At 40.0% G+C, this 13,716-nt stretch overlaps 1 protein-coding gene across 3 annotated transcripts in view; it reads left to right on the top strand.

Annotated features, from left to right (window-relative positions):
• The window catches only part of PIP4K2A (phosphatidylinositol-5-phosphate 4-kinase type 2 alpha), a 75,261-nt gene that overhangs the window by 41,965 nt on the left and 19,580 nt on the right, over nucleotides 1-13,716 (top strand). For all 3 annotated transcript variants that reach the window (XM_063127769.1, XM_063127761.1, XM_063127752.1), the window contains exon 4: nucleotides 4,540-4,692. In XM_063127769.1, the coding sequence (XP_062983839.1) occupies nucleotides 4,540-4,692 (153 nt within the window). The remainder of the gene's footprint in view (nucleotides 1-4,539; nucleotides 4,693-13,716) is intronic.

The raw sequence follows: 13,716 nt of genomic DNA, 5'->3' as shown, positions 1-13,716 counted from the left end.
TTGCATCTGTCGCTGCTTGGTTCTGTGGCAAGTGTTAAACCATGATTAAGTTGCATCATCTGGAAAGGTGCATTTAAACCAACACAAACACTTAAATGTAAAAACCTTTTTAAAAAAAGAAAGAAAGAAGGAAGGAACTCACCTTTAACATATATTGTTTTTACCATGCCAAATCCTTTCTTATATGATGTGCTGTCATTTCCGTCCCCTTTGTTGATGAAGTCCTGTATGGTGCCATGGATGATCCAGCTACTGGATCCCCTGCTCCTCACAGCTGTTTTGTCGCTTGTGGCCCAGGCTGTAATGTTTGGCCTTCAGACAATGCTGTCACTTCCGATGCCTGATCACAGCTCCCACCTCACTAGATTCACCCCACAGGATTCCAGCAATACTTCTCCCTGCCCCGCCCTCCATTTCGGGATTCCAGCAACACTTCTTTTTTATCCCTCATCTCTCTTTCTCCTTTTACTAGCTGATCAGTTTTCTACAGATTAATTGCTTCTCTCCCTGACACTGTCATTTCCTTAGCAACAATTGCAGGGAATTATCCATGCTCTCCTCCCCCTTCTCTCCCTCCTTGATTTACATTTCTTTAAGTAATTACTTCCCACTTTTCTGGACAAAATGGCCTCCACAAAGTAGCTTACAATATCACCAAAGTGACATATATTTAAAACCTTATCACAGAAACAGTGGAATAGTGAAATACATTAAACCTAAATCAGTGACGCTGTGAAACATCATACTTCAGACCAGCAACTATGGGTTGACTATGGGTTGTTAACTACAGACAATCCAGGAAGAGAACACATGGTTTGTTGTTGGGTTGTGAACTCTGGGTTGTTTTAACTATAGGTTGTCGTTGTGTGCAAACCCAGAACCATGGGTTGTTTATTCAGGCTGCAGAGGTGGCAGGTAAGAGTGGGGTGGGGGGGAACAGCCACTTTACATGCCAGTACTACAGAGGCATTTGGGATACAGGAAGGGATTGAGTGAATGAGGAGGGAATCAAACAACGCAGGAATTGAAAAAAAACAACCTGTGATTGTGCGATCATCTGGCAGACAAATCATGGATAAACTGTGAGTAAAGAAATAACCCATACTCTGGGTTATGTGTGAACCACGTCAATGACAAGCCACATTTCAACAAACTATACTATGGTGTAGCCTAATGTGTGAACCAGGCCATTGTTAAGTAGGTCTGGGTTTAGTCAGTGTTTGGCTGGGAATTGACTGGTAAACTCATGCAAGCTCATCGAAGACAGGGCAAGATGAAAATGTAGCAACACTTTCCTTCCTCCCTCCCACTTTCTTTCTTTTTTAAAGTAATAATTCTAGGCCTCAGTGTTGCACTTGAAGTTGGAAGTGAATATCTGCTTACTGACGAAAGCTATAATAAAAATGTTCTAAGTCCTTGTTTCCAGACTAGGCATTAAGCATGATATACAGACAGTCTTTATCTGCATTAAAATCCCTGTTGAAAATGAGTTACAAATTCCCTTTAAAAATAACCATGCTCGGCCTTTTGGACTTTATCAGGGTATATAATACAGTAGATCTAACAAGTACCTGTATCCCTCTGGTATGGGACATGTGCTTGGTTTGATTGAAGTTGTAAGTGTTAAAGGTCAGCTTAAATTACATGACCTTCAACAAATTCTCTAGCTAACTGCTCTCTGTGCACATGGACAATCTTTTTATTGACCTTGCAAAGACATCATGACATTTTCCACCAAAGGTTGCTCAGAAGGCAGCTATTGGATAGATTAGCGTTATAGGAATGGTATTGTGTGTTTAAAATAAAGGTCTCATGACCATATTCCATTTCTATATGTAGTTTATAGAATGTCTTTTTTTCCTAAATTGACCTCCAGTACTCAGTTTTACAGGGTGTTCAGAGTGATTCCTTTCATGATGGTCTCCATACCTACTGTGTTAAGCTATAGTGGGTCAATTTTGGTTAAAATTGGGTGGAGCTTGTAGATTTTATTAAGCCCCACTTCCCATAATTCAAGCACTGGTGACCTCCATAAAAGTAGTCAATTTTTGTGAACCAGAAAACTTGTTCTCGTGTTAGCAAAAGCCATGGAGTATTAGCTTAAGTGTGAGTGTGGAACTCAGGCAGTGATGTTTCATTCACAATAATGTACAGAAAAGAAGCCAACTGTAGCTGTTATATGCTATTCAGTTTGAGCTTGATAGGCATTTTAATTACGAGAGAGGAAATTGAAGCATACAAGATAAGGCTTTGGAGAGACTAACGGGAAACAAAACTGGCCTCTAGTGAGCTTCTTTTTCTGTGCCTTGGGGTTACATCAGCTACTTAGAATTTTCTTCATGTGATGCATGCTAACCATGACCAGGAACATATTTATGGGAGGAACCTAATATGCAACGCAGCCCTTCCTATAAGTAATTCCTGCAATAATATGTTCTTCAGCTCTTATTCCTTGATTGAAAATTTGGGGACATGGAATATTTAAAGTGAAGGAAATGATTCATTTCACTGAAGTACAGAGACGTTGGTCGCATGGCTGGCTGGTGGAATGCTGGAAGTTGTAGGACCTTTTTCTCTCTCTAAACATGCATAGGATTGTGCTTGGAAAGAAATGGGTCAGAGCTCGGGTCCAGGAAACCACGCTCTCCGCCCCCTCACAGCCAGCACAGAAAGAAATACACTGGCCACTGCTGCGAGCTTGCAAACGACTAAAGGGGGCTTTCCGGGGCAGGGCAGGGGGAGGAGAACGGGGATGGAGGGTTACGAGGTATCCACAGCCATCCCCTGCTTTCTGCTGTTCCCCTCCCTGATGCCTCCGCTAGATGGGTGAAATCGCCTGTCTAGCTAAAATGCATGGCGGGAGGCGCCATGCACTGCCCACTCTGCATTGGGTACTTGTGAGCCTCTGAGTTCAGAAGCTTATGCGTAGCCTGGGTACATCCCATAGGATTGCACCATAATCTGTAGCAAATTAACCATAGATCTGCATAGCCTTTACACTAGGCCCATCCATTTTATTTATTTATTTATTTTATCTTTGCTTCCTTGAGCCATTCTGACTCCTTCCTGGAACGCAGATTATTGTACATTAATGAAGATAATAGGACCAATAAAAGGGACCTGAATGTAAATAAAGATTCAATTAAAAAGGCTGAGTCTACATTCTTGGCACCATGTTGTGATAGAACAAACCTCCTCTTTGAACATGTCCTCATTCTTTCAGAATGACACTCTATCTTGGACAGCTATTTTTATCTTAAGAAATAAAATGCATTGCTTTTTTGCTGCTGCTATAATCCCTCATTCTTAAAATATATTAAGATGAGACACTTGCTGAGACTAGCACCATTTGAAGATGCGCTGCATTAAATTTCAAAGCCTAAACCTGTATTGTATTGACATTAAAATGGCTATCTTGCAGAAAGCCATAACATTTGTTCATCTACTGCTTGCTTTTCAGCTTCTAAAAAAAAGTATATTAAATTTCAGTTTGCATTATATATGATGAGAGGGACTTCTGTTCCTTTCCAGTAATATAGATCCCTTTTCCTTGTCAGTAATGTAATGGGGAGATGGTAGACTGTCAGAATTCAGAAGTGTTGATCTTTTTTTACTTGAGGAACAATCATAAAGATTAATTGATCTCTGTTGTGAACAATACATGTAGTATTGACTTGAAAGAAGATTCAAGAAACACGTCAGGTCTGGTTGCATGTAGCAGTTTAGAACAAAAAGCACTTTAGTTCACCTAACTCTTAGCATGTAGGTCGTGGCATAAACCAATCAATTTAAACTAGAGTTAAGCTATAATGGGGCATGGGGGGTGCATTTTGGCAACATTTTCTGCATCAGAAAAGTACTTCTCTCTTAACAGTCTCATGGGGGTAGGTACAAAAGTGGGAGAAAATGGTTGTGCAGGATGATGCATAATAAGTACCGCCTTCTGCTTTCCTGCCCCTCCCCCATCCCCTACAATTGGCATGGTGGGAATGGTTCTCCAAAGTGAACAGCTATGGCGCCATGTTTTGATTGATAAGAACTCCTCTTCTTAATAGCATTGACAACTTCTTTTAGCCAAACGTGATTGGCTGCATGACAACATTGCTATTACAACGAGGAAGGGCTGTTTCTGAACACAAAGAACTGTATGCCAAAACTATAGCAGCAAACTGACACAAATGGTTAAATATTTGAAGATTTTTTTTAGAATCAGTTATGTCCCCTCACCCCCAAAGATCCTCCATGCTGAAAATGTTCATTCTGAACATACAGTGTTAAACCGGCTGCTAGTGAAATGTCTTCCCAGGGGTCTATTGTACTGTGATTGTTCTGATTTCCCCAGGAATATTTTAACGCGATTTACAGAATGTCACAATACTATTAAATTGATTCGGCCACCTTGATCTTTTCCCAAAGTATTCATGATATAATCCAAGGAACGGTCATATTTTGACAATAGCATAATCCAGTTAGGCATTTAATGTTTTAATTACACTAACGTTTTATTCTGACATATATTTTTTTTAATTAATATGACAGAATTCTCTGACAAGAAGTTGCCCGCTTGCTAACGATTCTCAAGCTCGGAGCGGTGCCCGATTTCACACCTCTTATGACAAAAGATATGTCATCAAAACTATAACAAGTGAAGATGTAGCAGAAATGCACAACATACTGAAGAAATACCACCAGGTAATTCATTGCTTGTGTTAAGTGGGTGGACTTGTGAGGAGAAAAACACTGTTGAATGTTTGTGTAATGTTGTCAGAAAGTGGGAATTTAAACTGGAAGTTGTTGCCAATGCATTTGTAGTTGAATTAATAAATACTAAATACATTCGTATTTAATATTTTAAAATCCTTGGTGGTGATGAATAATCTTCTACTAAGAAAACTGCAATCATTTGATTCCATTTTTTCTTATTCTATATATTTGTGAAGTAGAGAGCTAGGAAGCTGTCTTATACGGAGTCAGACCATTGGTCCATCTGGCCCGGTATTGTCATTGCTGACTGACACAGGCTCTCCAGGGTTTCAGGCAGGGTTCTTTCTGAGCCCTACCTGGAGATGCTGGGGGTTGACCATGGTGCATTCTGCATTCAAAGCATATAATCTACCACTGAACCATAGCCATCGTGTTTAGTGTAACCCTTTCGTGTGCCTCTCCAAGGACATGGCTAGATCTACCGACGGAAGGGGGAGGATCTCGCGATATGATGATCGCAAGATCTCTCCCTCAGTCTACATGCCACATGCAACGTCATAGAATCATAGAATAGTAGAGTTGGAAGGGGCCTATAAGGCCATTGAGCCCTTATAGTCCGGGAAGACGTAGGATGTTGTGCCCACCATATATTTTTTTGGAAGATGAGCGCTCACCTCTCCCACTCCCCTCACCCCACCCCCGATGGGCACGGAGCTCCTCAGCAGCTCCAGTTCCCAGCTCCTTGTGGTTACTCGTGAGGAGCCGGGATGAAACTGAGATGGCTGCCCCCATGTCCCACGGTCTCGGGACGATCCCGAGACTGCGGGAAAAGTCGGGATTAAAGCCATCCCGGTTATCCTGGGCCAAGGGAGGGATCATCCCTCCCTGCCTCCGGGATCCCTTGTGCGTCATGTGGACGCACAGGGATGATCCCAGGGCAATGCCTGGGATATTGCCCCGTCTCGACATGCCCCAACTGAAATGAATTCCATCTGCATATGTTGGGTTCTTGCTGTAGTCAGTTAGATTTCCCAAGTCTTGAGAATATTTGAAAGGAATCTGTTTGCTTGAGTGTTAGTGTGTTTTTTTGGCCTTACATCAAAATCGGTCTCTTCCGAAGCAATGCATTTTTAGCTTTGACCCGAAAACAAGTGCGCAGCCAAGATGGCTGATGGCCACTTCTTACTAGCAAAAATTTGCTCTTGCAGCCATACTGTTTAATCAGTTTTGAAGGCAGGCTAATTGCACTTATCCCAAGCATTTTAGAAGCCTGAAATATAACAAAATGGGCACCAATTGAAATTATTTTGTGCAATAACACTGTACAAAATTATATTTTGCAACTAACCATGGTGGTCATAGAGCATTCCTTTTGTGTATAAACCAGACTTCTGTGGCCCTGTGATTCTGAGAAAATGAAAATTTAAAAATCCAGAACAGCTGCCAAAATCACCACTTTTCGATTCAAATTGAAACTCAGGCCTTAGCTAGACCTAAGGTTTATCCTGGGATCGTCTCGGGGTCATCCCTGTTCATGTAAATGACACACAGGATATCCTGGAAGCAGGCAGGGACGACTCTGGGACGACCCCGGGATGAACTTTAGGTCTAGCTAAGGCCATAGGCATCATTTTGTAATCAAAACAACAATGAAAGGTTTAGAATTATAGAAATAGCGTTGGATTTTACCTTAAACAACTACTTGTAACTTTCATGGCATTTTTTATATCTGCTTTTATATCAGTATGCTAAATATTTGTATTAATGATATAATAGAAGCAAAATGAGATGACTCCATGATCGTTTTACATTTAAAACCTGAAGTGTTTTTATAAAGCCTAAACTGGCCAAAGGAAAAGCTGGTAATTCGTTATGGTGCGCAAAAACTGGGCACACTTGTGTCAAAGGTGCACTTCAAGGAAAAATTGTATAGCTCTCATAACACTGATTTTAGGTGCAAGATTTCATGAGGTTAGGACAAATAATCTTGTTATTTATTATGTGTAGAATGTTCAGGGACCATCACCTGCTTTAAACAGTTGTTATAGAAAACTTAGAGTTCTGTACCAGCATCATCTGGCATAACAGTAGCATAGCAGATGGAGTAGAACCATATTTTGCTTTCAAATTGCAGATCCAACTACACTGCAATAACTTCTAAAATTTGTATTCTTTAATGTTACATACGTGCTTTTTATACCAATATCAGTACTTGAAGGACTATTAAATCCCCTTGGTCTGATCCAGCAGAGCTCTTATGTTTCCCAGTAAGTGTGACTAAGATTTCAGGATTACTTTTTAACACTTTCTGTGACTAGATAATATTGATGCAATAGTGAACTCTCAAGAGAATGCATTTGTAACTGACTAAAACCAAAGGGAAGTCACATTAAGTGCTATAGCTCTTACAGTGGAAGTGCAAGATGCTTCCTTATTATAGAAAAATAGGGATGTTGATTTCTGTGGAATTTTGTAAAAACACAAAAATGATGATAGTGTTTCTTCTTAATCACCGAGTATTAAGAGTTGGAAGAGACATTTGTAACCATCAACTCCAGCTTTCTATTCAATGTAGGATTCTTGTAACTACAGCATCTCTGACAGTCATTGAGCCTCTACTTAAATACCTCCAAGTGAAGAAACATCCATTATTCCAAGGCAATGTATTCCACCGTCCAACAGCTCTTGCCATTAGGACATTTCTCCTAGTGCTTAGCAGAAAAGAAATTCCTTGCTATTCCCACCCATTAGTCCTACTTCTAGTAAATCAAGATAAGGGTGGTGTGTTTTTAGTGACTATGCCGCAAAACCATCATGTTAATATAATGTAGAAATGGAATTTATTTTTATTTAAGGGATCTATACCCCACCCTTCAACAAGTTCCCAGTGTGACTAGGATTAGGCGTTGTTGAGCAATTCTCAACTCAAGCCTTATTTGAAAAGATGAAGTAGGGATTGTACAAGAGCATGAGGCTCTTGGGCAGTTTCTATTCATTTCAGTGGAACAAGACAGTCCTGGATATTACCCTTATTCAGCCAGGTTGGTTTTCAGAACTGCTGGGATAAAGATGCTGATCTTGAGCATTGCTCTGTTGAATGACTGAGACCTACCTTCCACTTATGGTCAACCTAAAGCCCACATATGGATCTCCGAGACCTTCAGCTCAACCTACCACTTAGTCCCCCTTCCCCAGGTGTTCCACAGGTTGCAGAGGAAAGAGGGATTGTGCTGGGGAGAAGGCATGTGAGAATGACTCTTCATGCACACCATCCTCCCCATGGGAATTGCGCTCTACCCAGCACACTGGGAGAGCACAGTTGTGATGGGAACAGCAGCATATGTTAAAAGTCATCTTCATGTGTTGTCCTCCCCACAAAACTGTGGTTCCACAGGCCACCCAACAGCTGTTTGGCAGCTGGGTAGAGTGCATTTTGCATGGGGAGCATGGCATCCAGGAAGCCTCAGAAGAAGCAGAGCAGGCTGGAGTAAGGCTGACTACCTGTGTGTGCATGTGTGAATCAAGGTGTGTGATGAGGGTAGGGTGAACATCTGAAAAGGAGGACAGGGTTCCTCTATCTTTAACAGTAGTTAGAAAAGAGAAATTCAGCAGATGTCATTTGTATGCATGCAGCACCTGGTGAAATTTCCCCTTCCCCACAATAGTTAAAGCTGCAGGAAGTATACTAGAATGACCAGATACAAAAAGAGGGCAGGGCTTGTGCAGCTTTAACTGTTGTGATGAGGAGGGAATTTCACCAGATGCTGCATGCCTACAAATGACACCTGCTGAAATTCCCTTTTCTAAACTACTGTTAAAGATACAGGAGACCTGTCCGCCTTTTCATATGGTCACCCTAGATGAGGGAAGCCTAAATCCCACCCACTGTTATTCCAGCACACCCACTGTGGGCATGACACTCCCGCCCAGGGTACAATGGGACATGTGGTCTTTATGGGCAAAAAGGTTGTCCACTCCCACCATAGATAGTAAAATTGTTTATTTACTTTCACAACAGATGCTGTGGTGTAGCCAAGATGATGGCAGATTTCTATAACCTCTGGCTTTGACCTATAATATTCTAAAAGGCTTTGATTCCTCAGATCTGCCAGATCACTGAGTTGATCTTTCTATTTAGGCAAGCATTTGGTTGCTAGGGTTTGAGAACGGAAAAATACTTTTGTCTAGAAGATTTGTATTTAGATGCTTTAAAATGGGGGGAAATCAGAATTGCATTAGGTTTTGTGTTGGTTTGTTTAGTCTTGTTTTTATTCTCTCTCATTTAACCAGTGCAACCTAAATGCGTGTGTGTGTGTGTGTATGATCTTTTATCTCAAAGGAAATTCATTTCTTTTGTCAAATTATATGTTGAAACGCTCTGGAGGAATTAGACTAGAATATATTTAAGTGATCAAAGTGCAGGGCAACAGGAAGAACAAAGTCAGTAGAGACGATTCATGGTATGAAATAAGAGTTTGAGCAGCGGTGACAACTGTAGAAGTCTTGATAGGCATTTCTGTGCGTAAGAGATCAGTGTAAAAGGATGAAGATTTAAATTATAAATATCTGATGCAGATAAGGTTTGGCTTTTTTGTTGCTGGAAAGCTCCCAAGGGCTATTCGTACAACATCAGATGGATTTCATTGCTGTGGAATGAGTTCTGGTTATTGATGACTTTAAAAAACAAAGCAACAGCGTCACTCCATCAGTGGAGTGGCACCATTGGATACAACCCTTTAAAACATTTTTCTTTTCTTTTTTAGAAATTAGGAAGTATCACATGGGAACTTAATTTTTTACTTAATTTATATTGCTAAACTGTTTTAAAAAATGCCACTTTCTAACACTAAAGTAAATCCTGTAAAGCTCCTTTCCAAATATATGACACTCTTTGCATGATTGCTGATGTAGATGTGAGTAGAAAACTTTGAAGGTAGGGAGCTTTAGATCACCATAATAGACTTTGAATGGCAAGCATTTCTTCCCTGCTCTCTCCCAACACCCACCCACACACCCACACCCACCCACACACAACCACTGTACACTTTGAAGTAATTAAGGGAGTTAATTTTGATAAAACAATCATGGACAATTCCCTGGTTTGGTCCACAACAGAGCAGGAAAAAAGGCATAGAAGGGATCTACTTTGATAAAAAAAAAAGAACAGATAAAGGGCCATGTCAGTTACGAAAAGCACAGAGTGTGCTATTTATCACTGCTTTCCCTTTAAAACAAGGGTGCAGAAGCTCAGGTCCGGGGTCCAAATCTGGCCCTCTGGAGTTCCCCAAATGTACCCTTCCCTTTGCCACACACCCCTTTTCCTTGAATACTATTTGTTGATGTCCTGGCTTTTGCCCAGTTTTTCTACCATTCTAAAAGCTTGAACCGCCTCTCCTATCGCTTAATTATTGGCAGTAAGAGCTTTAAACTAAAACATGCTGGTATTTTGGCCCCGCCTATTTTGCTTTCAGCCCCACCCACCACTGGAACGTGGCCCTCGGCCCCTGCTTTAAAATATAAGGGATCAGTGAGCTGTCGCCATCTTGTAGATTGTAATGAAAAGCAGGATATTTAATAATAAATTCCTGGGCACTAGTTTAAGAGAAAAGTTGCTATTACACCTGCGTGCATCTTTCAACCTATAGTGAATGTGTGTTGTGTAGCCAGATATCTGAACTGGAGTAGGAAACATGAGAAATGGAGCTCAACTGAGAACAACTGCCAAAATAACTGTCCTTCTTTGTTTATCTTTGAGACTCCTTCCCCAGTTTGCTAAGCATTATTTGGCTGAAGTCTGAGTTAAATAAATTGGACTTTCCTTCCAAGTGAAGCATTTAAGATGTGACAAATTTGAGAATTACTAGTTTGAATAAGAGTATAAGGTGGACTGTAGTAAGTAGTATACTAAGCAATGGTTACTAACTAGTCCTCTTGTTAACTTCAGCTTGTTTAGTATGTATTCAAATTTATTTTCAATTTACCAAGCCTCAATCTGAGATCCTTCTTCAGGGCCTTGAAGGAAGGGCATAGTCTCAAGTGTGACTAATAAATAAAAACTACAGTCATGGTTAGAAGAAAGGGCCATCCCCTTTTCATGAATTTGGAATATTCAGTTAGTCCTGGAAAGTAATATACTGCAGCCAGCATGATTTAAAATAAAAAGAATATTTAATTGCTGCTTGTTTTATTTTTAATGGTATGCTTAATGCTGCATTTTAAAATTACGTTTCCCATGTTTTAGTTCCCTCAATATTTATCTCTTCTTTTAAAATTATTTTTAAAATAATGTTGCTACTTTAAAAAGCTTTTAAAATTATTTTCATGTGTTTTATCATTGATTTTATTGTATTTGTTTTTATTGTGTATCTCTCCCTGAGAGCTTCAGCTATATGGCGATTCATAAATTGAAATAATAATAAAAAGAAGAACAATTCATATGGACAAGACAATACTTTGCAATTAACCAGACATAACAGTTATAGACAAAAAAGAAAAACACACCTACCTCATTGACATAGCAATACCTTATGACAAAAATGTTGTAGAAAAGGAAGAGGAAAAGAGAACAATATAAACCACTGCCTATGCAAGTTAAAGAACTATGGCAACAGGAAAAGTTGCAATCATTCCATTAGTCACCAGCATCACATCAATTTTTTTTAACAGAAAACCTTCAGAAACTGAGCCTACCAAAATACATCCACACCAACATCCTCAAAGCAGTCATGCTTCAACAGTCTTGTTCAGTAGTTAGGAAATTCCTGAATCAGTAAAAAAAACAAACCAGCATGACGTGGCAAAGCCCGTCATGTTCATCTAGAAAAACTGCTACGAGAAAGAAAAGAGAGATAATAACAATAACAACCATAACAACAAAATAATGAACAATTTGACAAAAAAATTGCATTGAATGAAATTCTGACTTTAAAGAGGTTGTTGACATTTCTTTCAACTGCTAGCTTCAATTGTCTTTGGTTCTTATGCTAGAAGAAAAGCTGTGTTGGGTAGCAACTGCCCTGCCCCCATTTTGATGCAAGGAGAAAGGGGGGGGGCGTGTTTGTGGCCTCAGTAGCAGCACACCATTGCTCTCAGCCTCACCAGTTAATCAGGAGGGCAAATTAATGTGCAACTCAGCTTTAGTTGATGAACCTACTGAATTAAAAATGTGCATGCTTAGTTACTGGGTGTGTAATGGATAGATTCATCAAAGTAAAGTTCGCTTTAATACCATCCCACATATGATAAGGAAGTGTCACCAAAGGAAGTTTTTTTCAGTGGCATGCTTATTGGATTAATCAACGCCCCTCTTCCATAAGCAACAATTTAGTTTTATCTAATGTCCATAATTAGGCACTACCTTTATTAGGACTAACCATAAAGAAAATGCCTAACTGGGGATTTTGGAATTCTCATGGACCAGATATTGGGATTGTGTTTTTTTATATAAATTTAATTTTATGTGAGCTTTAACCCCTGATGGCTAAAATATCAATATTAACATTTCCATTAAAAAGTTCCACATCAAATTTATCACATATCATAATGCTTACGAAACATGTTCAAAGGCATTTTAGTAGTTTATATCTCATGGGATTGACCCCCATATCGATATCCGTGCGCTCTCTTATATAGTTGTTATGCTACTGATCCTAGCAGTTTGTGATCCCAAACTAGAATTACTTTCGAATGTGGTTAACTTTGTTTAAACACAATCAGTTAATGTTATTTGAAGTAGAATTCCAAAAGTTTATGACATTTGTGTTACCTTGTTTGACACTTAGTGACTTGTTTCTAACAACTTGTTCCGCTTTAAATAAAGTAGCAGTCTTTAAACATGCATACATGGATAGCATTTTTCAACTATGGTTATTGATCCAGTAAACCCAGTACCATCAGTTATCAAGTATTCATGTTATTACATTTTCAATAACAATAAAATTCTTGAAACTCCCTGGGGGGGAAAAAGAACATGATTCTTGAACTGTGATCCAGTAGGTGCTGGATCATAGGCATGGGCTAGGATCCAGAGAGGCATGGGCTAGGTTCACACATCGTGCTCACACATGGCAAGTTATGCTGGGTAGGTGCTTATGTAAACAACCTACTGTACTCCATCAGATGATCAGGCAAATAAACTACACTGAGCAGTTTATTTCATCACCCCTCCTCCTCCTGTAGTCCTCCCACCCAGCTGGGCAGGTATCCCAGCTTTCTTTGTGGCTTGAGAGGAGCATAGCAGCAGCGGCAGATTTGTAAGTGATCTCTGTAACCCATACTGGCTGACGGACAACGCATTAACCCACCTTAGGTAAAATAACCCTTACTATAACCTACTGTGGGTTGGGGGGAGATATTCCTCAATCTACACGCTAACCCATCATGGGTTGTTCCAAAAATAAGCCACCATGGGCTAGTGTGCTCTGTAAACTCAGTCATGTTTTTGGATTTAGGTCCTCTTCTGGTCCTTCAGAAATAGTCAGGTGTAATTTTTTCCTTCCCTTATTTAAAATAACAGAAGTACTAAGTCTGCTGAGATTAATCTGTTGAGAACGCATCCTTATTGGGAGAACATGAACCAGAAACGATTCTTGATGCATACTGTGTTTATCTGCTAGTTGAACAGGGCGTGGATACCCCTTTTGATAGCTCCCATATATCTGCAGGTGGCAGAACTGCAAGGCGGACATCCTTTTTTGTGAGGGAATGCTGAGATCTTAGAAGTGAAAGCACATAGTTTCTACCTGCTGCAAGTGAACTGTATAATCATGAGGTGCAGATTTGAGGTGAGAACTAGTAGAGAAGGGAATTTGTAGGTTATGTAGATGCTAAATGTTTGCAAGAAACGAGCTTTAGCAAAACATTCTGAAGAGATTCCAAATTCAGTAGAAAGTTGTGTGTGTTTCCTTGTCATACCTGTGTTGAAGGACCTGTGCAATTTCCATGCTGCACGGCCCACCAATAGTTAAGGAATGTGGGCATTCTAAAAGCATTTTCTAAGTGTTTGCTCACAGT

This window comes from Elgaria multicarinata, chromosome 1 (genome assembly GCF_023053635.1).
Source record: "Elgaria multicarinata webbii isolate HBS135686 ecotype San Diego chromosome 1, rElgMul1.1.pri, whole genome shotgun sequence".
NCBI lineage: Eukaryota > Metazoa > Chordata > Lepidosauria > Squamata > Anguidae > Elgaria > Elgaria multicarinata.
Note: the sequence above shows the minus strand (reverse complement) of the source record. Positions and strands in the feature narration are given on the sequence as shown.